This window comes from Galendromus occidentalis, unplaced genomic scaffold (genome assembly GCF_000255335.2).
Source record: "Galendromus occidentalis unplaced genomic scaffold, Mocc_1.1 scf7180000076820, whole genome shotgun sequence".
Classification (NCBI taxonomy): Eukaryota; Metazoa; Arthropoda; class Arachnida; order Mesostigmata; family Phytoseiidae; genus Galendromus; species Galendromus occidentalis.
This window is the reverse complement of record NW_003804809.1, coordinates 38871-63833: the sequence shown is the minus strand read 5'-3', so window position 1 is coordinate 63833 and position 24963 is coordinate 38871. Positions and strand designations below refer to the sequence as shown.

Genomic DNA, 24963 nt, shown 5'->3' with positions numbered 1-24963 from the left:
TCTCTTCAGGGTCCTGAAGTTTATTCGTCATGTGTCGCTTTCCTTTGTAAATAAGTTTGATCCGATGATAATCTACCCCGTTCGAGTCTACGAGTCTTTTCGACTCAGAAGTCTGCAAAATCTCCTCGTAGAGGATCTTCTTCTTCAGGTCTGGATGTCATGAATTTATCCCCCGCGACTTCAACCTCGCTCTGATCGCTGGAGTCCGCGTCTACCAGGGAGAGCTGTTCCTCTCCGAAAATCAGCTCGTACAATCGACGTTTTTGAACCAGTCATGGTTCTTCACAAATGAAGCGCCGGGCTTTATGGCTCCCAAACGGTTTGCTTGATTCTTCTCGAGAAGAGATCTGACGAGATTTTCCGCCGTTTCGCTATAGTTCGGAGATTTGAAGGTCCGAATCGACGCGTTCAGTATACTCGAAATCACCAAAGGTTTGGGGTCGTACTTCCCACAGAAAGGGAGTTCCAAGAGGAGCACTTGATGTATAATAACGCCTAAAGACCACCAATCGACGGCTTCGGTATAATAATCTCCTTTCAACATCTCCGGTGCTCGATAGAGACTCGTGCCCGCCATCCCGAATACTTGACCATCACTGCGTACACAACACCCGAAATCAGATATTTTCACGCGACCCCTCTCGAAAATCAAGATGTTGTGCGGTTTCAGGTCACGGTGGATGAGGCTGCAAGCGTGACAGTACTCGAGCGCCAGAACCACTTGAATAATGATTTTGACTGCTCGCGCTTCGGGGACGGCACCACTTCTCTTCAGCATTTTATAGAGGTCCCCGTAGCGGGCGAGCGGCATGACCAAGTATAGATTGTCAGCGTCTTTGAAGTGAGACAATAGTTCCATTACGAACGGACTATCCATATAAGCCATCAATTTTCGCTCGAGGATTATCTCCTTTTGGAGTCCGTACTTTCGGATGAAAGACTTCTTCTGTACTTTCACTGCGTAAGGACCCTGGCCGTTCGTGCTAGCTTTATAGACTGACCCGAATCCTCCACTACCAATGACGCTCAGCGCGGTGAAATTCTTGATATCTACTTCCTTGCGTTCGTTTTTATCGAACTCGGTCTGTAATCTGACTCGAGCATTCCTAATTTTCTCGTAATACTCTGCGAGCGCTAGCTCTTTTTCAGCTTCGGAGGGCATCGTTATCTTTGGAATGAGATTTCGTAAGCATGCTGATTCGGAAATACCTACATCCAGAAATCTGAGAAAGAAATGGGTGGCTAAACTCATTCATTCATTGAGATCCGTTCGACCAAGATACCTATGCTCCTCGAGATGGTCAGCTAAAGAGAGCGGACATGGTCCTGAGTGACTCGGAGCACTCCTCAGAGCCATTGCTCACCGGCGGTGATATTCCATAACACACTCATCACTCATTTAGACATCCCAATCATGAGCGATTCTGTAGCCATGTGGCCCGTGCCACGATCAACCCAAGAGCAACGAGCAACCCAAAGTTCGGGCATGAAGAGGACCCGATTGAGAAAAATAAACTCGAAGAAATTCGGAGAGGGACGGTCGTTCGTATGCATGATAATACGCGACGTGGACAAGATGGCGATGAACGAATTCACTTGACTCCACTAAGGTGGAGATCTGGTCCGGTAGAGGCCTGCAGGAGAGCTCTAGACCACCGCAGAGTCACATGAATGTTGAGACGATCCTCGATGAGGGAGCAGGCTCACGGGAAACGGAATGTCGCTCCCGCCTCATCGTATAATATTGTACTACCGATCGAAGGTAAGATCGGTCGGCCGCGGTACGGGGAACACTCAGTCCGAGGGCCCAATCAAATCACCAGATGTGGATAATTTTTCCCCTTTTGCTCCGGATGCTTCGAGAGTTTCGTGCCTAACCCTCAAGCTCACCTTGTACCGAAGTTGCAATTGAACGCAAGGGTATCAGATGATCTTTCTACGAATGTCGTCTAGCTGACTCGATGGAGGCAAACCTCTGTCTGGGAATCTCGTGGGCGCTGACAGATTGAAGCGCCAATGCGTAACCGCTGAAGGGAAGGAAGTGATGCCTGTCAAGGCGCTACCCTCCGCGCTCAGGCTTTGGGATATACGGGTCGTGTATTTTTTACGCGAAAATCAGAGCCGAGTCGAGCTCGATCAGCGAACAAGCGCTCCTTGCGTACTCCACTCCGTAGGCAGCGCGGAACGTTGACGCGACGGAGATCGTCACCATCTCGGCGAATAATACGTCGATGGACATCGCCGGTAAGCGCTCCCGTCTCCACTCCTCGGTCGTGGCCGAACGGCTGGAGCGGAATTCCCCGAGTGCGACATATCGACTCGCCCGATCTCGTATCGTCTCGGATGATGAGTCATCGGTACTGATACTTGTCGCGATTGACTTGTGAGAATCTGATCCCTGATACCCGGAGGGGCTTCCCCCTCCGAGGAATTATAATAATGCTCGGGATCCTGCCGCGTCTTTCTTTTCAGAGTCCTCAAAATTTATTCGTCATGTATCCGTCATTTTTCGGTATCAGGAGGTCGAATCCGATGGTGAGCCACATCATTCGACTCTTCAAGCTCCTCCGGCTCAGAATTCTTCCAAGTCAGCTCGTAGAGGATCTTGCGCTTCGGGTCTAGATGACATGAATTTATCTCTGGGGACCCAAACCTCGTCCACAGCGATAAGCTCCGTGTTGTCAAGGTGAAACTGTTCTTCTCCGAAAATCACGTTATACAAATCGATGTCCTTGAACCACTCATGTTTTTTTACAGCTGAAGCGCCGGGCTTCTCCGACCCCCCCAAACGATTGGAGGGCTGCTTTACGAGGAGTGACTTCACGAGATTTTCTGCCACCTCGCTAAAATTAGGTGATTTAAGGTTTCGATAGTATCCTAGAATCACATTCTTATACAGTGTAGCTTTGGCGTCCTTCTTCCCACAGAAAGGGTACTCATTGAGTAGCACTTCATGTATGACTACTCCCAGCGCCCACCAATCGACGGCTTCAGAATAATATTCCCCAAGAATCATCTCTGGTGCTCGATAGACAGTTGTACCGGTCTTTCCGATAATTTCGCCATCACAACGTGCGGAACATCCGAAATCGCCTATCTTCACGCGACCCTTATCGAAAATCAAGATATTGTGCGGTTTCAGGTCGCGGTATATTACGTTGCATGCGTGAATGTACTCGAGCGCCAAGACGACTTGAATTATAATTTTGACGGCTCGTGCTTCGGGGACGGGACCAGCTCTTTTCAGCATTCTCGAAAGATCCCCGTAGCGGGCGTACGGCACGACCAAGTATACATTGACAGCATCTTTACAGTGAGACAATAAGCTCACTACGAACGGACTGTTCATATAAGCCAAGAGTTTCCTTTCGAGTATAATGTCTTGTTGGTACTTGTACTTCCGAATGAAAGACTTCCTCTGTACCTTCACGGCGTAAGGACCTTGGCCTTGATGGAAAACTTTCAGAACTGCCCCGAATCCCCCACTTCCGATGACGCTCACCGGGGTAAAAGATTTGATATCGGCTACTCTGCGTTCGTTTCTGTCGAACCCACTCTGTAGTTCAGCGCGAGCATTTTCGAGTTTTTCGTAATACTCATCGAGCGCTTGATTTTTTTCAGCTTCGGTTGGCATCGTTATCTTTGACGAGGAACTCTATCATCACGTCGATTCGGATCTGGCAGAAGAGCAAGCCTGGTTTCCTTGGATCCTGGCAAAGGAGTTCCCCTCCGGTGAGCTCTTCCCGACCATGAATCGAAGCCGACCGTGATCGAACTGATCCGACCCTCAAAAGTAAAAAAGGACAGGGCTCCCCTCGATCTCACAATGCTGCATGGCGCTTAGTTTCGGTGCCTCTCCTCTGGATCGAGACTCCTTATTCCTCCCGTGATGTGGGCTCTTCACTCTTCACCACACCTATACGACGCTGCTATTTGTCCGCTGTGTCTTTTCTAGAGGAGTAGATTTGCATCTCCAAATACGCATTCCGAAAATGCCGGGTTACCTAGATTATTTCGGCCACTCAACGCGGATCTCCGTTGCAGGCGGCCGGCGCACAGTGGGCCAAATGGCCGGATTAGGCGGACAAAAGTCGAGCTCGAGACACCCCACATAGCGTCGGAATCTCGTCGGAACATGGGAAGACGCGGGCAACAATCCTTTCCGACTCCGCTTCGATCAAAATGAAGTGGAGAGACAGCCAAAGTCGATGATTCATACGATTCCAGAGGAGCTTGTTCCCGCGATTTTTCTCATTTGTGTTTTGTTGCTTCGAAAGAGTATCGACAAAGATATCGGAATGGAAAAAGGAACACGCCGTGAGTTGAAGTACTTCTTAAGTCCGCATTCAAGACGATATGAGAGCGGACGATCGATGTTTACGGTCTTAAATAGAGTGTTTCTTCGAAACCTAATTTCCATAGAATCAGGAGGAAGTAGATTATTCAATACGAGACATGCGCCCCGTGTCCCCTCGCTGAAATATATTTTTTTTAAAGTTCCGGCTCTAAACTTCCCACAAAAGTTGTTGAGAGACCGCGCTTCGTAGCGCTTCTCGAGTTCTAATGCCCCAAACAGGGGGATCGTAAGACCTTCGAGACTAACTTGCTGTTTTCAGGAATCGAGATTTCTGTGCCGCGGGTTCAATTTTTCCAATTTCCACTTTGGCGTCAGTGTCCGGATGACGACGGTCCAGATTCACTTATACGATGAATTTTTTCGCAATGCGTGGACAGCGTGGAAGAGTGCCATTTGATCAACCGACGAGATTTGAGGCATGAAGTCAGTCGTATTATTTCGAAGCTTCGCAAGAAGCACAAGAAATGCCGTCGAGGCCGCGATGAACTCGTTCGTTTGTTTCGTTGATACTTTAGCATCAATGAATCCGGGCAAGCATCTCATCGTTGTGATAGAAAAAGAGACAGACAGTAGTGTCTTGTTGTCTCTTTCTCGAAAAGGCGCCAGACCAGCTCCTGGCTTCCCTTTTGAGAAATTCCGAGCTCCGACCCAAGTCATCGAACACGAGAGCTAGATCATATGAGAAGTTTGTCAAGGGGGGGAGAGGGAGTATTCCATCCGCATGATTCCGTTTCACGAGCTCCGGTTCCGTGATACGCGGGGTTTGTAATGAGCGGAGCTTCGAATTCGTGTATCTCGAGCTTCGGAACATCGAATTAGACAAGCAGCGAGGGATTCGAAGTGTAAAATAATTTTTTCCACCTAATTTGGCCATTTGGCCCACTGTGCGGCGACGAACCTATGGAAGACCGCTGCCTAGTCCTATTCCCCGGGACTGACGAAGAGGAGAATATTGTGCCGTGATCTTTGTGTGGCGGGCGCTGATCTAATCAAATATTAATTAATCTGATCCAATTACCGTACATAATCTAGCAGGAGAGCTGCCTCTGGCACTGATATATAATACACACAAGCAGTCCTCTATGGACGGACAGGTTTCGGGGGAAAGATGGGACAGACGGGCGGTCTCTAATATTATAGATTGGGAGTCTCCGATGAATGGGGTGATTCAAGGGTGTGAAGAAATAGACCAGCAGTCTCTGATGAATGAGCAGCTCCTGGATTATCGATGAATAGACGGACATGCACTCCAATAAGAATATCCCCGGTATTTCCTAAAGTTCGTCCGGAAACCTTCTCTAGAGATCATGGAGGCCATGGGAAACATCAGCTCCCGTGCTGTCCTTCTACTAAGGAATCGCTTGGAATCAATTCGATCAAATAGCTTCAATCAGATACGGCATCGATCGACATCTTCGACGGTTCGCCGATAATTCGCAGTGTTCAGAATTCCTTAAATAGCTCCCGCTCTTCATCGAAAGAATCGGGCTTGGTGTTTTGGAATACGTCCGCCGAAGCAGGTTCCTCTCTGCTCTCGTGATTTCTCCGAGGATTGAGGGGGAATATCTCATCGGCGGATATAAGAGCCATGAAATCGAGGTCTTTGAACCAGTCTTGCCTCTTGACAATATCCACACCGAATTTCTCAGAGCCTAGTCTCTTCGTATGATCCTTCACGAGGAGGGCCTTGATTAGGTCTTTCGCCTCCGCACTGATGGCATCCCCCTCGGGTACCTGCAAGCGTTTCTTCAGGACGCGGTCGAAGATTGCTTTCCTCTCGATTTCGGTCGTAACAAAGGGATGGGAGTTGAGCAAGATGAGATACAATAGAATACCGCAGGCCCACCAGTCGGCCGCGCAGGTGTACAGAGCCTGGTTTATGATTTCCGGAGGCGCGTATAGGCAATTCGCCCCGAATTTGTCCCCGCAGTATTTGCCCAGGCACGCACGCTTGAAATCGGTGATTTTCAAGCGACCGCCGGGGAAGATCAGAATATTATCTGGCTTCAAATCGCGGTAAATAATGTTGCATGCGTGGATGTACTCAAGAGCCAGAACAACTTGGCCGATCATCTTGACGGCGAGAGCCTCAGGTTGGGCTCTATTCTTCAGGTATCTTCTCAAGTCCCCCCAAGGTGTGTACTCCATGATGGTGTAGACGAACATTTCGTCTTTGTCTTTAGCGAATATTCTCACGATGAACTTGCTGTTCATGGCGTACAGGAATTTCTTCTCCTGAACTATTCGCGTCGGGTCGATCATCGAGGTTTCACCCAACGGTTTCTTGAGCTGTTGTCTGATGACGCAGATTTTGCCATCTTTCCTAGCTTTGTATATGATGTTGTACTTCCCAGCAGCGGCTCTCGTCAGAATCTCGTAGCTCTTGACATCTGTTGATGGACAATCATTGGCTGCGACTCTAGCCTTGAAATTGGTTTCGGCGTGAAGAATCGAATTCCTATAGGCGAAGATTGCGTCTTCATCGCCATCGCGGGACATCGTTGTTTCAGGTGAGCGTCATGTGGTATTGAGCTTGGTGAACTTCATCGAAACCCCGAACCTAACGAACTCAGCGCCCTCGACAGGCAGCTCTTCGATTTGATGAGAGTAGGGTGAAGGGTGAGCCATTTGGGAACGACTCTGGGATTTGGGTAGAAATGAGCATCACATCTGGAACCTGAGAATCGTTTCTTTTTCAGAAATCCAGAGTGCTCCTTGGAATCGAGGACGTAGTTTGATCAAATACCGTCTGGAGTTCAGGATCCAGGGGTCACTGGATATCTGCATCATTTTTCCTATTGTCTGAGCAGGAACTCAAAAATACTCGTCTCTCGAAGGACCGTCTGAATCTGAATCTAGGTAATTTTTCGTGATGTGTCTGAAGCCCTTATGGCGAAATGATCGTATCGCTGACCCGATAGTGTCTTTCCTCTGCTTCCGATCTTTCCGGAGCACCAAATCGTCGCCAATTCTTCTTGATCTTCGATGCCGAGCAGCCCCTCGACCTTCTCGAGGAGACGAAACGGCAGTCAACCGCACAATCATGCTGAGCGTCCTTCTTCGTTCCGGGGCATCTTTTAGAAGACTCCAGGATCAAGGGATAGATATCACGAAATCACGTCGAGCTGTCGGTGCGTTCTTTGGGGACTCGAGTGTGCGGAATACCACCTGTTCGCCAGCCCGGCCAGGGAAGACTTCGACTGGTCCGAAGCTTGATCGATTTCCATCGTTACGTGCTCACTCACAAATATTCTTAGGACTATCTCAAAATAAAACTGGTAACAATACTGGTAACAAAATACTTATCAATCAAATGAAGACATTACCCGACGCGTTATTTGAACTTTTCTTGTGTCCAGTAGTCGGGTGCTCTCCCCAGCGCGAAGACGCTTCCAAGACCGTATTAGTGATCGAACGAATCATGTTCTCCTCCTTTGCGAGTTCCACGAGTCTTGGGACCCCTTCGTAGATTCGATTCGGGAATTTCAATGCTGCCCCCCAAATCTTGGGGATAAAGGTAAGCGAGCGTCTTTGGAGGTTGGTTCCCGTTGTGCTCCTCGCTCTTATTCTTCATGGTCGATCTCGTCGAAGCAGAAGCGCCCGTAGAAGTCGTCAACGGAATCGAGCCTCGAGGGTCTTCAGGCCCATGATCTAGCATGGTACATACCCATTCCCATCCACATATTGCGGACCTCCCCCCCCGGGCTCCGAGCCTCAGAATTCCATTGACCCAGGAGGACGCAAGCCAGTTGCGACTTATTCTCACCATTCGAGTCTGGATTCGAAATTCTTGTCTGCAGGCTCGCTCCTCATAGGCGAGTCATTCGGGAGCCTTTTGACGCAAATCTCTGCTGTGCGAGGATTAAAGGACTACAGCCCGCGTCTTGAGGTTTCGATTCCGGGACCTGCAGCACCTTGAGAAATTAGTTCTGAAGAGAGGCGACAACTCTAAGGCGGTGAATGATCCTAGCACTGAGCCAGATCGCTCGAGCTAGTCAGAGAAGCTCCGGAAGGGAACTCCGGACGGAAACGTGTCGTATAGTTTGTCGAGCATATGGATAGATTGTACTCGTCATCCGTGTCCCGAGAGCTGCAACTTCGTTCTGCCGCGAACCTCTGGAGCTTGCGCGCGTATTTTCGCGCTGCTTGTCTGGAGTGCTTGCCCCAAGGTCCGGAAGCCAATCCCTTCCCGGTGCCACGGGAGGAAGATGTTTGAGACACCGATCTGATTGATTCCGGATGGCGACCTTCCTCCGATCAAACCCGTTGGCGAATGTGTTTTTCCGAATTGACCCACTCCACGAGGAGCAGAACGAAAATCGATTCGGACGGAAGACTCTACCGCTTTCAAGCTCTATCGTATTTTCGCACATCTGGTCGTTCAGTCGTTCGTTCGGGAGCCAAGAAGACTCTCGCGAAGAAGAACTCTCGCGACACCTTTCAGTAGAATGCACGATTCCTTGGAAGCAGGCGGGGATCGTTACGTTGACAACGAAGGGTCTCGCCGGGCTGGTTCCCGCGCGTGACGACTCGCGCTCCGAGAGACCGGCACGGCGGACGAGTCACTCGCGCCCGACTGGACCGCTTCCGAATGTGGACACATAGGGACTATGGCAAGGATCCCCTGTATCTTTTCCTCGTAGCGAACACTTTTTCTGACCTCTCCCCATGGACTCTTCGCGACTCAGATGTCTCTCGATACTGTCTCTACTGCTCGACCTTACCTCTTATTCGCTCTGATTGTTTTTTGCTCTCGGCGAAGCGCAGCACGGCGGTATCGTCGACGTCGTTGGGGTGGACTCCGTGAGGAGCCTCGATGGACTAAGGAAGAGATAACGGTTCTGATAGAATGAAGAGGTATTGTCAATTTTTTGTGATTCACCGCAGCTCTTTCGGGGGTTCCCATCGCCTTCATTGTACCGGGACCATCGCGATGCGAGGGAAACATGAGGGTTTCGGAGGCCCTCATCCTCTCGGACGAATAAATAATGACGAGGAAGCCCAAAATCTCGCAGATATCCCAGCCTACTTCCGATCCGCGTTTTCCGATCTCCGGGCTTCGGAGCATAGATTCCCTGCCCGGGAAATCCCCGTCCTTCCACGATGGCCCGATACTCATTCCCTCGACGAGACACGTAACGAAAAGAGCGCCTCCGTGCAGACATGCGGGCTCCCGGGAGCCTGATTTCGGACTGCTTATGTTTTCTGCAATATCCAACCCCCGACTCCAATTATCCACGGGGCACGAGAAGATCTCGGCGGAGGGGGGGAGGGGGGGGTGCCCGTCGATTTCCAGTTCTGAACTGATTTCATCGCTGGGAGGTAGGGCTGAGTGAAGATATATTAGGGCACCCTGCGTCAAACCAACAGGATTCGCTGCCCTATCGCATGGACACCGCATGGAGAAATCAGGGTTCATTCACGGAGAGATCCAGGAGCGTGAGTCCCTTCATCAACTCGAATGAAACGAGGTATTTGCGGCATGATCTCCGACGCGAACCTATGAAGCCCATGCAAAGCATCCCCCCTTGGACCTGGCTGCTGGATGGCCACGCCAAGCGAAGACCAAGTGTGCTCTCTATTCGCTTGCATTGCGAGAGCCTCCGATGCCCAGAACTCGGGGATGGTGCTATCTGGGCTCTTTCGAGAGAAGAATTTGGGATCTTGACGAGGAGGCATTTCTTTGACTCCTCTTGATGCCGTCATCGGATGTGATGACCGAATAGTCACATGAAATTATTCCATGGCAACGATGCCGGAACCTCAAGAACTCCATCACCGCCTGCGACCTTACTTTCCTCTCCCGCCGACAACTTCGAAGAGCCGGGTCGATGCGGTTGCCCTGAAGTTCGTGGGTGAGCTTGCCTTTCCCGGTGGCGACAATTCAGAGCTGGAAGGCAAAGAGACACGCGACGTGGCCGCCCTCAACTTCGAGGGAGCGGTCGACCTCAGATCCAAAGAAATGTGCTCTCTCTCCCATAGGGTACGGAAAGATGCTCGAATCAATTGGGAGGAATAGAGTGGCCGGCCGGACAAGTCCCGACAAGGACAGACGTCGCCGATTGAATCGAATTCCTCATCTGCCGTTGTCGTCGAGCAACGCCGCAGAGCTATCTCGCATTTTAGTATTGTTACTACGCAACCGAAGTCCCGACTGCTCGATCCGGCAACCCGTGGAGGCCGAACAGATAATTCATCGGATGATACGAGCCGAGATGCCGGAGCAGACAGCGATTAGAGACCAACTCCGGAGGCGTTGGATTTGGCGCCTCGTGTTTCGAGTCTCTTCGCAAACGAGGGTATGGACTAAGCTAGAGCTGAGATAAGACGCCGATAACTCGATATCTTCGGCGGAATGCCATTAGGCAGCTTGAGCACGTATGGGATCGGCCGAGCGACCCGCGTGGGAACTTCATCGCCGATTCTTCGATAGCGGGGAGTACCATCGACCTCCAATACAGTTCTCTCGCCAGAGCGAATTTTCCGAATATTCTGCTCCGGTCGACACGGGAGCGCTACTGTGCTCATACGGCTCCACATCGGATTCTGGAAAGTCTATCTAACATTGAACGGGAATCCAACAAATGAGTAGCGGAGGAACCGCTAGTTTAATATCGAAACTCCTCCCGTGGCTTGCGTTCTTACACGCTTCCCTCCAGTGATCCTCGGTCGGCGTCTCGATCCGCTTGGAGATTGTAGGTGCTCGGCCGTAAGATGTCCCCCGCTCAGCCAATCTCCGGAGCAGACTTGCGTCTTTGGAACAGGCCCGAAGTTTGGAGAGTTAGCCAGAGCGCGGTGAAACTTTCCACCGAAAGTTCCCCAGAGGATACGCTTCGCTCACGTCCTTCATGAATGAGTCATTCTATCTAGATTTGCGTCCCTCGAGCAAGCATACAGTAGCTGGGAATTGAAGCTCATAGTGGTCCTGGCGCCATCAAACTCCGCGACCATAACTTTTCGTGCTTCCGGTCTCCGCAGCCTCATGAGATGAGGTGTACAGAATGCCCGATCACGGGAAATAGCCTTCCTCGCAGCTGCAAACTGGGAATATGAATTATGGAGGATCAACAAGGGAGCCACATGATTGCTTCGCATTTCACTGTGTGACCTCGTAGCTCGTAGCAACGAGACGCCTTGAAGTGAATTTCCAGTACGACGAACTTTTTTTCCTGTCCGTTAGCTGGCTTGCCTTAGACATAAAACGGAAACGAACAGATTCGATTGGTCCCGTGAGATTCGCTGAAACGAGATTCTACGGTATGTCTGTACCTACAAGCAGGACAGCTCTGTTTCACTTCATTGATCAAAACGTTCACTGGGTTTATTTTCGATTCGACATCATGGCATTGAAATGATATTATCATTATCATCAATGATCCAATTACAGTCAATGAGCGATAATCACAACTGATGGAATATATTGATCCGAATTAGAAGTTTTCCCTTCAACTCTTACAATTTCATCAAATCCGTCGAGTCAGAAACGTGATCACGATCATGGACACTATTATCAGTCGTTATTCTTTACCTCCTTCGTCAGTTCACCACTTGCCTATTTATGTATTGTATGTATCCTCCTGGATATTTGTTTCTCACGATGTATCACGTTTACCTCAAGACTGCCCGCAGCGATTCAGCAAATTCCCGGGAATTCGTTTCCCAGGTCTTTCTCTTCTTTTTCTACTTCTCGCATCTGTCGATGCTCACATTTCCATGTCCTCCTGTGAGTAGATGGAAATTCTGGAAACGACGCCGGTTTCCTAGTGTGGCGAAGACCGGATGTTTGCCTCGGATGACGCGTAGTATTCTCCGGTCATTTTTTCCGTCGTGTCCCTCTGCTTGAGAGAATTCTCTATCGGCATAGTTTCTGCTTATCGTTGTCTCTTCGTTTTTTTTGGATGATGATTATTAGTCTTATTGCAGCGGATGTTGTTGTTAACCTTGAGACTCTAGAAGCGACATGGGAACGGGATACTTGGTTTTCACACAAGGAATACGGCTCCTGTCATCGAGGGCTTACGGCTCTAGAAGAGCTGGGTATAGGAATCGGGGAAGGGAGCAGGTGAGTTTTCTCCCCTATGAAACAGGTCCGGGCTTAGGTCCTTGATCTCTGGAGAGGATCTCGCGACTCGAACCAGAAAACCCGGACAGGGGGAGGGGCAGTTCGGGGGAGGGTGACGGCCGAAGGGCGACTCTATGGCACTACACGCGTGACGGAGTGGACTTGTCCGACGTGAAGCTTGCTGGGCTTCTGTCCTGACCGCCCAGAGCAATATTTACAGCGCCCTCTTGGCTGAGAGGAAATAAACTATGTGACTTATAGGAACATGGGAATAGTTTTGCACTGGGTACGCACGGATATATTCGCAAAAACGATCAACTGCGGCGTGCGAATCGGCGCGTCGAGCTCCGTATCGAGTCCTAGTCCGACCGCGGCCGTGGCGCCGGGTCGTTCGAAATTCCCCGTGAAGGAACAACTCATGACCCTGTGTGAGGGTCCAAGTGGAGAATGAATTAGGCTAAGGGGATCGAAGACCAGGAGTGCGGGGAGCTCGATGCCTCGATATCGAATCCATGGGGGTTGTGACAACTGACTTTAAATCGTGAGACAATTGTGATTATGTATCATGGCGTGGTACTGTAATTGTAGGCGGGTGGTAGGTACTGCTTAACATTGTGATTTAGGTAAACCGAGTGAGGTACAGCAGCCTGTTTTTTTTCTCGTGATGACTTTCGTTCTTCCTTCCAAAATAGGACTGACATTGCCATTGAATCGAAAGATGTCGATGCTCCGGAATATTACATAACATCGATCGGTCGTAACTAAGGATCACTTGAACAAGGCTTCAACTCAGAAACCGTCGAGGGCAAAATTCACCCACAGCTCGGAACTGGATCCGCGCGTCGAAAACCCACAAACACCTGAGGTACAAGGACACAGTGAACGGGCCGCCTCGCAACACTTTTGATTCGGTTTTCGATGATCGAATGAAACCCCCTCACCAACATCTTCTTCCAAACTAGATAATCCCCGACCCTGACCATTTATGGCAATTTTCATCCGCTCTATTAAATTATCAGTAAGAGCCGCTCTCCGCTCGGGTGATGATGAACATAGGTCCCATTTACAGAGGCTTCAGACCCGAGTGAAATCGATAAATACAACGCGAATGGTGCACACATTCGACCCGAGTTCGTCGGAGCCCGGATAAAAATTGAGGTTAATTGTCCTGACTCATCCGAACGCCTCAATGTACGGCTGATAATACGGAGAGCGAAACTCAGAAGTACAGTCCTTCAGAGGGTAAATAATATTAATATCAACAGAGACCCCGTCCGGATGAAGGCGACGCAAAAACAGATATCTGAATCAGCGACTTGACGGCCAACAGAAGAAATACAAGATGTACACGCGACACGTACGTCAAACTGAGGACGTGCTATTGTGGTGAGGAGAAATAAGCCCGGGAGTGGCTGCATGTGCTTCACGGATGTTAATTACGACGAGGTCGACGTGTTCGTTGATATTGCAGTGGTTTCTTGGGAGGAAACGACCACTTCCAATCCTAAGTTCCTAAGTGCCTCCGTTCCCGCCTCCTTCTTTCCGACCGCCATCGCTGCTTCCCGCCGAAGGGACAGAGAACTAATCGATTGCTCGGAGCTATCGAATCGTATCCTTTGTGAGAATCCCCCGAGAGCGAGACACACAGTCTGAGGGATATTCTCGAGAGGGAAAATACTCCGAGATATTTGGAGAGGACACGACAATGATCGGAGACGGTCGAGAAATTGTTCGATATCCTCGGCGGGACGTCGAGCATGCTCTAAAGAGAGAGGGGAGCGGGGAGAGGGAAATCGTGGGTCACTCGGACAGCGACGATGGCGGCGGACTAATCAGACGGAGGCTTCGACCCATTAACGCACGCGAACTGCCTTAGGCGATCGACTCCTGTAGCGAGTCGAGGTATTCGGCAAGTTTCTCCCTGTTGTTATTGTATTGCCGTTCGAGGCGCCGCCAGTTGAGGGTATCGTTACTTCCTGGCTGACGGTGCGGAGGCACGGGTGGAGGTTCCAATTCGTCTTCACCCAACTCGTCGATGGGGTTTACGATGATGCTTCGAGACGCACTGCTGCTGCTGCTGCCACCACCGCTGCCGGTTCTGCCCACGACGGCCGGGGCGGGGATGATGCCGCTAGCGCAGCTGGCGGCACTTGGTGAACCGGCCGAAAACCGGGCCGAGCCGAGCTCTTCGACTTCGGCCAGCAGGTTCGAGCGCACAGTAACTTCGTTGACGGATTCCGAACCGGGCGATTGGACGAGCCCACTATCGGTGGACGGGGAAGCCTTGTCCGTGCCTTCCGCGCCGCTACCGAAGATCTGGTTGAACGAGAGTGAATCGACAGCGGGGTTGCGGGCGGCGTGTCCCCCCAGAACGTGGTGATTCATGTCGATGTTCGTGTGATCGTTATTGTTATCTGCGGGAACGTTATTGTTGCGAACGTCGATCGGCTCGCTGGGCAGCGGACGAGCCCTGCCAGGCAGCACGATGCGGCTCTCCTGACGTAGATTACCGCCCGCGTTATTGCTGTTGCCGATGTTGCGAGCGAGGTCTCCGTTCTGGCAGATGTTGGCGCCGAAGCCATCGCTGCACACGAAACTGCCGAGATTCCTGGACGTTTCCAGGTCGCCCATGGGATTGACGACGATGTTCGCGAACTTGGAGACGTTCTTCGGCCGAACGGCCTGTTCGAGGGTTTCTTTGGAGAGCCAGACCCAGTCCTGAGAGTTATCTTTTGTGTTTTGCTGACGCGTGTTCTTGATGTGCACGGCGAAAACACTGCACGAAGCCACGAATGCGAGGAGCGCCATACAGAAAACGCCGAACAGGGTGTAGAGACCCACTTGGAGCGGACCTCCGTTCAAATGGTTCAGGTGATGGTTCACCAGTGGATAGTGCGGGTTCTTATGGCTTTGCGGCTGCAATTCGAATGTGACGGCGGCGCTGTATTTACGGGGAACTTGAGCGTCCTGGTACAGGTAGTTATCGGGATTGCTGGGCATGCAGGATACGTAGACAGCAGCGTCCTGGATGGCTCCTCCTCGCTTGACGCACAGGTCGCTCGTTTCGAGCGTGATCGAGAGCAGGTCTCCCGATCCCTGACCTACGCAAATGATACGGGGATGAGCGCCGGTGTTGCCGATCTGGTTCGGAGCGACAACGACGACGTTCGAATCGAGCGTTTCGACCGTGATGTTGTATTCGGTCGGACTGAAATTCTCCAACGGCATCTCGGTGCCGTCGGAGAAGCGCAGGGTCACGTCGAGAACGGCTTCCTGATAACGGGAAGTCATTTTCTCATCCGTGGAGACTTTCGCGACGTAGATGGCTCGTTCAGAATGGCTGCTCTCCCTATTGTTGTTTGTGTTCTCGACGTCTGAAACCACGGCGAGGTTCAGGCCCGAGACGACTCGAGCGTTCAGCGACGTAATGACTTCTTTCTCGGCCGTTACTCGGAGGGATTTCGTGGCGAGGATTTTCCCGGTCGTGGGCGCGACGACCTGGATGTCTGCCTTTCCGGGATGCACTCCGCTGAGAATGTTCGGTGCGACGAAGGAAGCGACGTGAGAGTTCGAGCTGCGGATATGCACCATATCGGTGATGTCAGCGACGAGACGTCTCTTTCCCAGCAGATAATTCTCCCGGCCGGAGTTGTGGTTGATAGAGACGAAGCGGGTGTAGACCTTGACGATGCTCTGTTGGAAGCGTAGTTTGCACTCATCCTTGGGTATGGCGTTCCGATGCCAGTTGTGCGGCGTGCTCGGAGGAGCGTGCCACTGTTTTACGTGGCTGAGCTTCTCGTCCGAGACGCTGATCGTGAACGGGGTCTCGGGCGTCCACACGGTGAAATAGCTCTCGCTCATGTGGCCCGAGTACTTGACGTGGATGGAAACGTTGGCCGATGAGCGGCTCTCCGAACCGTCCAAGTAGATCGACGTACACGACGGAGACACTTTGAGTACGGACTCGTCGCTAGAATGACATGATGCTTTGTGAGTGACGTCGCTCATCTGACCCGCCTCCGAAATCATAATCAGCTTCACGAGCTGCGAAACCTGACTTCCCGTGATGATGGCGGTGTTGATGAGGTCGCGACTCCGCGTTATGACCAGGATGTTCTGCACCTTGTCTTTCTGAATGTTCAGCTGGGAAACGGCCTGAATCTTCTCGTCGATTACCCACTCGATCGCCTGCTCGGTCGACATCAGCACATCGGGGTCCGTATCGACTCGGAACAGGATGTCGAAAACGTGTTCCGCCTGTCCCGTCATCGAGGCCAGCGGCGAGTCGTCGATGCGGCTGCATGTGATGCGAATTTTCTGGTTGCCCGTCGTCTCGATGGCGAGCTTCCAGACGTGCTTCGCCACGGGCTCGAGTCGTTCGACGTGTAGTCCGCCTACGATGTTCGCCCCGATCACGAACTGCCGCACGTTCTGCTTGACGAACACGGGAGCGTAGATGACGTTTTTCGGGTAGAGCGGATTCTCCGGAAGGAACACCTCGACCGGCGAGTCCTTCATGGTGATTTTCTCGTAGGTGGCGTGCACGGGACTGAGCGGAATTCGGGCGATGTGCTTCGGGGACGATTCCTTCGCAGCGTCGGATTTGAGCTCGGAGTTGAGCCCGCCCATCTGACAGTTGAGGTCGTCCGAGGTGGCGTACGTCAACTCGATGTGGGGCTTGCTTTTTTTGCTTTTGTGGGACGAGCCGCCAGCGCCGTTCTCGAGCCACGCGTTCGGCCACCAATCTGCAGGGACGATGAGTTCGGCCATGCAGGCGGAATTCTCTTTTACGGGTTGACATTTCGCGAGCAGAGGCGCTTTCTTCGAGTCCACAAGATGACCGTAGAGCGTGATGCAGAGCGGCCGGAAATCCCGCTGGTTCGCGTGGAAAACCACGCGGACCTGGGGATTATGTCGGTAGACGATGCTGTGGACTGCGTGCGCGGAAAGCTCAGCGTCCGAACGGTTATGATAGACCGTCTGACTAGACTGGTAGGGGCCCAACGTAGCCCTGACGGTGGCCCGATTCGACGAGATCAGCGCGAACCTGACGAGACTTGCGTCTACGGTATCGTTCGGCACCGTCGACAGCAGGATCTCGCCCTGATCCACCTGCACTTTCTGGGAGGCCGTAAAAGCGGCCGTGAGGCTCGCTACGACCACGGATACGAGGAGAGAATTCATTCTAGGGCTTTCGTCGACGACGACGCTGATTCCTTGACGGCTGGGAAACCTATCGATCTATCGATGGGTCGGTCGGTCGGACGACCAGTCAGCCTGACGATCACAGTTCACTGGAAATCCATGAAGGCCTTCAGTAGTCGGAGGCCAGGTAGACGTCACCGGTGGCTGCGCCGCACTGCGCAGCAAGCCTTAAGCTCTTTCCTCACAGGAGCACTCGGGCTAGTCACGATGCAGCAGTTCCTGAAACACCCAAAGTTCAAGGGGTTACAACGACGTTCCTTGATGGCTCGCGAGTCGTTCACCACAACCACCAGTAGTCACTAGAGACCCAGACTGCTATGGGCTCGACAACGACGACGACAACGACAAGTCACAGTGTGGCCATATTGGCTGACCCGCTCTCCAGTGGGCGCTGGAACCCCGAGTCTGCAGCATTGTAGTCAGCGGAGAAAGGCGGCGAGAGTCGAGAGGAAGGGATGGAGTGCGATCTGTCCCTACGGCCATCTTCTATGGACGAGCCTCAGCTGCCAACAAACACCGGCTCGGAACAGCGAGCCGCTAAGCGCTAAGCGTTCGCTTAACGAGTCGCACCGCTGACGCATCGCAGCTAGTCGGAGGATACGGATATCCGAAAAATACGCCCGGAGGATACTCACGATCGATCGTTCATCGGCCCGCGACAGGTTCACGCTCTTGGTAATCTGAGGCAAACCCAGCGAAAATGGCGTCGAGGGTTCCGAGTCGTCAAGGGTTCAGACCGCCGATCCCGGGACCGGCTCTTTCGCCCCCACGAGCGCAGCCGCAGCAGACTTGCGCTTCTTGCAGTTGCTGGTGCCGCTGCTTCCGCCTCACAACGGAACTGGGACGGATTCTTCGCTCAAGCTACGGCTGCGGAACAACGACTTCCAGCTTGCTTGGCGGCTCGGCATGACTTTCAGTCTGACGTCGAGTATCGATCGCGCTGCTCATCGGGGAGTTCGAATCGGATATCATGCGTAGTATCGCAAAGATTCCTTCGATCGAATAACGCCCTGTCGCGAACAATTCCTCTTCTCGCTCGACATCGTTAATTCGCTCGAGCACCTTGGAGACCGTCCAAGCGGTAAATTGACCTGCGTGTCTGGACTCCAGTAGAAGGAGAATGCTTTCAAGGGAAAAAGAAAGCCGCGCCCAGGAACATTGCATTAGCGACGAGGCGGGGCGAGGGGGGAGAAAATAAGTCTGATTTACGAGGAATTTCAGGGAAACGGACGAGGGTGGGGTGGGGAACGGAGAAACACCGGCTTTCGGGGATATGAACTACGGAAAGGGCATTCAGGGTTTGGATACATGTGACTCATCGAATTGACTCCCGAGCCTTTGGTCGCGCTCGTCTAATGTGCTACTCGTTATCTGGATATCCACTAGGAATTCCCTGAGGTTTTGCAAAGATCGAGGGGAGACTTGTCTGGCTAGTACATATGTCGCATGAACGAGCATCGAGCCAAGGGACTGCCGTACTTGAAATTAAATAATTTTTGCCGTACAGGGAACGGAGTGAAGGAATGAATGGAACGAGGTCTCTTGCGGGACGGGAGGAACAGGCTCTGACCCGGCCGAATTCTGAATCTTTCCTTCCGAGTTGCTCTGGCCTCGTCAGCTCCGGGGTAGGAGGGCTGGAGGGCAAACGCTGGGTTGAGGAATGGGGAACGATCATGATTTCCCGATCGAATAGATCTATCCACTGAATATCGAATGTTCACGTCTAGTTCTGAAATTGGCCGGACCGGTGAGGTCAAGCCGGAGCACTGCGGAGCAATAAAAAAATTCGGTTCTTACACCGAATCGAGACCCGATCCCTGATTGAGACTTTGTCCTTGCGGACGATTGTCGCCTAATCGACCGACCGACAACGATGGAGCTGGTCACGAAACCTTTACTCCCTTAATTTCTGATCGGTCACCCTCCTCGAATTCCTGCTGAGCTTGGAAGACCGTGCGTGGCTGTTTTGATCATTCGAGTTTCCATACTCTCAGCGGCTTCAAGCTCCCCTCGGATAGCCATCGTGTCAGCATGAGTTGCCAAGCTCATAAATAAATTATTAGATTTCGATGCCTCGAGGAAAGGATCAGGATCAGGAACAACATCACGTTCCTTCAAAAGTGAATTTGTTGAAGTCTCTCCAGCTATCCTCTCCCGCAGGGTTATGTTCTCTAGGAAGGAATTGTTACGAAAACAGTCTGATCTCGGATCTCCGACCCTCTTTGATTCCACTTTTCCCAGCCGAAAATAAAGGTATCAACCGGCTCCACGCAGGTTTTTCTCTTTCGGACACTTTCTGATTCGCTCAAGTTCCTGGACCAAATTAATGGTGCACCCGAAAGATCGAGACAGGATCGGAGCACGCGCTCACGAAATGGCTCAATAAGTCAGCCGGAGCTCAAAGGACCTGCTTCTGGTCGCGTCTACAATCTTATCCTCCTTCCACCAACTCCTAGTACTCCCTGCTGGCCGCGAATCGACACGGCAAAGTGGGATCCAGCGGTTCTGAACCCCTTGGGAAATTCGTTGCTAACTGAAAGAGTCAGCCGGTCGAGATGTACGACCTCCGAGAGAAGACGAGAGAGGGAGAGGGGGCGTCCCTCTGCTGCAGAACTGCAATCGCTGTGTCGTTTAGTTCTTGACACAAGTTCGCTCCACTTCGAATAAGCAGACAAGTTCGATGTCGAAGACCTCAAACGTAACGGAGGAACGTTCCCGTGTCAACGATTTGTCATTCATAGATGAGTCCAAAACTGTTAATGAATAATGATCAAAGGGGAATGGAAAATAACTCGCGAAAGTCTATGCGGTTTCGCCGCACGGAATCTCCTCATAACTATAGGTTCGGATCATTTTCAAGCTCATCGATCCAGCAACATCGGCTTCGTCGGATCTCTACTTTGGTTTTTGTGGTTTTTCCGTTACCCTTCGGAGCTCGAAGCGGAGCCCGCTCAGGAGCATCTCACGGCCGAACGACACGGAAAGCTCCTCTCTCCTGGGGAATCTATGATCGAAACACGCAATGACTCCCAAGCGACCGCGAAGTTCACGGAAATCAGACGCTCGACGGCTTTGGGGAGGCTCAACGATGTACGTGGTAGCGAACTTTCACTAAACCAGCGAAAGCTTTGCGACTTCCTAGCCTTGCCTTTGTCCTCCATCAGCTCAGCTTCGCTACGTCGCTGGGGCTTCATCTCTCGTTCGATGTTCGCTGCCGGAGCATTTATTCATTCACAGTAGTTCTCTACTCGAATATTCGCGATTTGTTTATCCAATAGCGTCAGAGAAAGACTCGGAGTGAGTATACTCCCATTAGATGAGATGCCCAATCAGCGATCCTGGAATCCAACGAAGCTCCTCACATTATACCACTAGATAAGTGCTTTCTTGTTTGGAAGTTGTCCCCGCAGGTAGAGGGCAATTCTTGACCGTCGAAATAGGATCTGGGCTGCTCGGAGAGAAGGGAGAAACATAAAAAATCTAGCTCCGTAAGCCTCCGTCGCCCGAGGCTATTGACGCAGTCTGTGCTCTTAATCGCTAGATGCTTGTCTGGGAGCGAGATATAATTTCTCGCCGTGGACGAGAGAAGGAAAATATGGCTCTGGGCTTCGGGGGTAGAGCCGGATTCCATATCTCCTATTTTTCTCTGCGGGCGATTTCCGCGAGGAGCGGAATCGGTGCGCAGTCCTAGGCTATGGATGCGAGAGCCCTGAGCTCCAAGGAAGCATCTCTGACAGCCCGTGGAGGAGGCACGGCGGCGATCGATCATTTCGGTCCCAAGGGATTTCATCTGAATTCAATCTAGGAACGGTTTCATCAGAGGCGGGTATATTAAAGCCCGGTGTCCTTGATTAAGCCTTGTACCACGTTCATTGTTCAGATCATGTCGTAAGACATATTGGAGCGACTTCGGTCGGAGATTGTGCCAGAGTTTTTTCAGGCTCGGACGAGCGGATGAACAGCTTATTCGCCGAACGCGTGTTGACTCACTTTGTTATTCCCGGGGAGGTTCCTTCTCAGCACCCACGCTCTGAAGATCCCGCAGCCGGAAGAGAACAAGGGGTTGCATTGTTAGCGAGATACAAAATGGAAAAGCGACCACAAGCGAAAACGTGTCAGGTCGTCACTCTCAAAAGCTCCCTCCATCTTCTTTCTATATGAGAGTTCTTCCGGCCTCGAACAGAAAAAAGGATGAGGATCGGGAACGAAAGATTTCCCCGCTTCAGGCCGGAGGTGACAGGCGATTCTGCGGCTAAATGATCCAGGGAAGTCGAAATTCTGACATCCTCTGAGTGAATGTAGTGGCTCACATCTTATCTCATTATCTGCTGCTTTCGTCTCGAGTCTCGATGGTTCCCTTTTTTCTTTCGGAGTCAAGCCTCTCGCGCCATCGAGTATGAAGACGATCCGTAGGATTCATCGATCTATGCCCCGAATGTGGACCATCTGATTCACATACTTTAGACAGAAAGACGCTGCTCTGCTTCACAAAGAGAAGTATTCGCAGTCGAGCGATTCTATTCACCGGCAGAGCTGATGCTCAGGGTGACTTCGTCACAGCTGTCAAATGAACGTCACCACAAAATTAAGCTCATTATCAAGTCCTCCAGGGAAGACGCAGCTCGAGGAGACGCGCGAGCAACAATAATGGCTTGAAGCCTCACTGCAGATGTCGTCATAGACAAGTTTTCAACCTGTTCCGAATCCGTAGTCACATCCTGAGAGCATCGGGAATCACTTCACGTGCCTTAGCATGGGCATCAGCTCGCAGAAAAACCAACCGACTGAGGTGGAGTCCTATGTCCCACGAGGTATTGAGGACAATTTTTAGCCGTGGTTTGATACCGACCAAAGAAACCCGGTTCGTCCGCCTGTCAATGAATTCCGGGAAGGCTTCATTCTCTGCGACGTATCCCCGTGAAAATTCGTTTTTCAGAGGTGATCGCCGTGGAAATATCTTTTTTTTATCACCGATGCCGAGCCCCGATTCGAGTTCCCGATGACCGTCCAATGAAGTCGCGAAAATCGAAGACAAGTGAGGGGAAACTTGTTCATGAAATCGGACCGTACCTACTTCCAGAGCGCGAATCAAAGAATGGACTGGGAGGCGTGAACCGGGCTCAAGCTCATACAGGCAGCTCGCGACTCTCGGGCTCTTGGAGCTGGCTGTCCTTTCGCCCAAATCGTTTTGACTGGCGTATTTTAAACTTTGTCATTTTTTCCGAAACCATCACGAACACCTGCAGATTAGGCGAGGTTCTTCCCTACACCCTAGCCGGGTGAGGCATCTCTGGAAATAAGTTGTGCGCCCGACGTCTGGAAGAGTTCCGAACACACGGCTGTCGGGAACTTCATCAGCTTCGCCCCTCGAGCCTCCGGCGACGACGAAACCACAGGCCTCCTTTCTCCAAAGCCCCGCAGGATTATCTCAAGGTGTAGGGTACCTACTATCATTCGATAGCGTCGAAGCTTAATGACCTGTCGGTAGATACGCTCCGTCAGGTCAGTGCCTAACTATCTGGCGTGATGTTCTCCGGATCCTGAGAAGGCGCTCGAGACTTCAGTTCCTTGAAAAATTCCATTCATTCAACTGAATGAAACCGCACGGTGAGGTGACGGAACGGCTCCCTAGGAGCGAGTTCAGACTCCGTGATCGATGAATTCCTCGATTGAGCTCGGACGCCTTTTCAGCGACTGGGAAACGGTTTCAATATCGGACAGGAGAAAATCCACGACGTCCTATCACCGAGCCGCAACGAATTCGAGCTCAACAAAAGCTCCCTCAACATTCGACTTCCTGAAGCGAGAAGGCTCCGTCGTGGCCTCCCGTTGTCGGTGAATTCTGGCGGTGAATCTCCCGAAGGAGCGAGAGCCAACGCATCGAAGGGATTCGAAGAATATACGTAGCCCCGCTCGATCGGATCATGGAATCAGCGGGACATTCGTGCAACAAGACAAATTTTGGGGCGTCGTTGATGATAAGCCGGAACGGAGAATGATATGGTAATATTCCAAGCTACGATTACATCCGCGCCGACAAGCTCCGAGGCTGCTCCCCATCCGACCGAATATTTTCCGAGTCTGTTTGGAGTCTAAGTGGTGATAGGAATTTGCATCTATTAACGTATACTTCGGTGCGTTTTGCTGGACGTTCGCTCAAACTTGGTGTGAAGTAGCGTGGCACCGCTCCCGGGGAGAAGTCGGATGGAGCGATGGTGGGAAGCTCGATATTTAGGCTTTTGCTCAAATCCAGGGTCAAGACAATTAGACCTTTCTCCGCTGATAGCGGCCTTCTGATTCCCCGCACGAGAGAGCGAATTTTGCAAGTACCCCACGCATACATATTCTTTGCAGATCTCAAGGTTTAGAGCTCGCCGCGTCACCGGCTCGATGTTTGTGCGCCCTAATTCCTATTTCGAGCTCGAATCGTGCCTTGACCTTTGCTCCGAAGCAGAACTACGGACTCGAAGATAAACCTCTGCTCAGCGTGCATACAGATGAAGCCCATGCCCAAGCTACTCGAGATCTCTTCTTCTCACTCCTCCAACCCGTCGCTTTCCGGGACGTATGGTACATTGAATGCTGAAGACCGCCACGCACAGAACCCGAGATCTATTCCATTCGTTTCGAGCCTCATCCGGAACGTCAAGAATACTGTCCTATTCTGATTCTCCGACCGAGTAGGGATTCTACACCACACTTTCGCTTGCGAAAAAAAATCCCGAGATTGATGGAAATCCTGGGAGCGGTGGATCGTTCAGGATGTTGGATATTGGAGGTAGCCAGACATCGAGAGGTCGCCGACGCTTCGGATGAAATTCATCCTCAAGGTCCTTTGAGATGGAGAAGCGACACTTGAAGTTCTTCTCGCGGCGGTACCAGATCAGAGGAAAGATCAGACAGCAGCGGCTAGGAGTCTTCCAAACACGAATTTAGTTCACTCTCAGAGCCTCGCAATAAATTCGAGAGGCAGCGTGGGAGTCCGGCTGCGATCTCTTTTTCAATAGACTGAATCATTGATCGGGAGATGCATCGTTCATGAGCATGTAAATCGAATGAGCTGCTCCTCGACAGACAACATGAAACAGAATCGCAAGTTACCCTCGAAAGGAAGATCAACATATTCTAGAGGAGAAGGACAAGGTTGCCCTCTTTCCGAAATATAGGGAAACGAGCAGTCCATTCGTATTCGATTCCGGTCTCAAAAAGTTCAGTTATCGGTATCGGATATCTCTTCCAGCGGTATTGGACGGTATTCATTCTGCAAAGACGGAATTGTCCGCAGCTCGGAGCTGGCTCAGACACCATTACAGTGCCTCAGCCGGGATGTATCACAGAC

General features: G+C 51.5%; 4 protein-coding genes across 4 annotated transcripts; all 4 read right to left on the bottom strand.

Annotated features, from left to right (window-relative positions):
* Window positions 1-241: 241 nt before the first annotated feature.
* Window positions 242-1162, bottom strand: LOC100901057 (spermatozoon-associated protein kinase-like). The gene has a single exon (XM_003740191.1). The coding sequence runs from the start codon at window positions 1160-1162 to the stop codon at window positions 242-244; it is 921 nt and encodes a 306-aa protein (XP_003740239.1).
* Window positions 1163-2572: 1410 nt separating this feature from the next.
* On the bottom strand, window positions 2573-3634 carry LOC100900913 (cAMP-dependent protein kinase catalytic subunit gamma-like). Its single transcript, XM_003740190.1, has one exon. The coding sequence runs from the start codon at window positions 3632-3634 to the stop codon at window positions 2573-2575; it is 1062 nt and encodes a 353-aa protein (XP_003740238.1).
* Window positions 3635-5800: 2166 nt separating this feature from the next.
* LOC100900765 (cAMP-dependent protein kinase catalytic subunit 3-like) lies at window positions 5801-6856 on the bottom strand. The gene has a single exon (XM_003740189.1). The coding sequence runs from the start codon at window positions 6854-6856 to the stop codon at window positions 5801-5803; it is 1056 nt and encodes a 351-aa protein (XP_003740237.1).
* Window positions 6857-14291: 7435 nt separating this feature from the next.
* Window positions 14292-17603, bottom strand: dtn (transmembrane protein 132C dtn). Its single transcript, XM_018638261.1, has one exon. The coding sequence runs from the start codon at window positions 17601-17603 to the stop codon at window positions 14292-14294; it is 3312 nt and encodes a 1103-aa protein (XP_018493777.1).
* Window positions 17604-24963: the final 7360 nt, after the last annotated feature.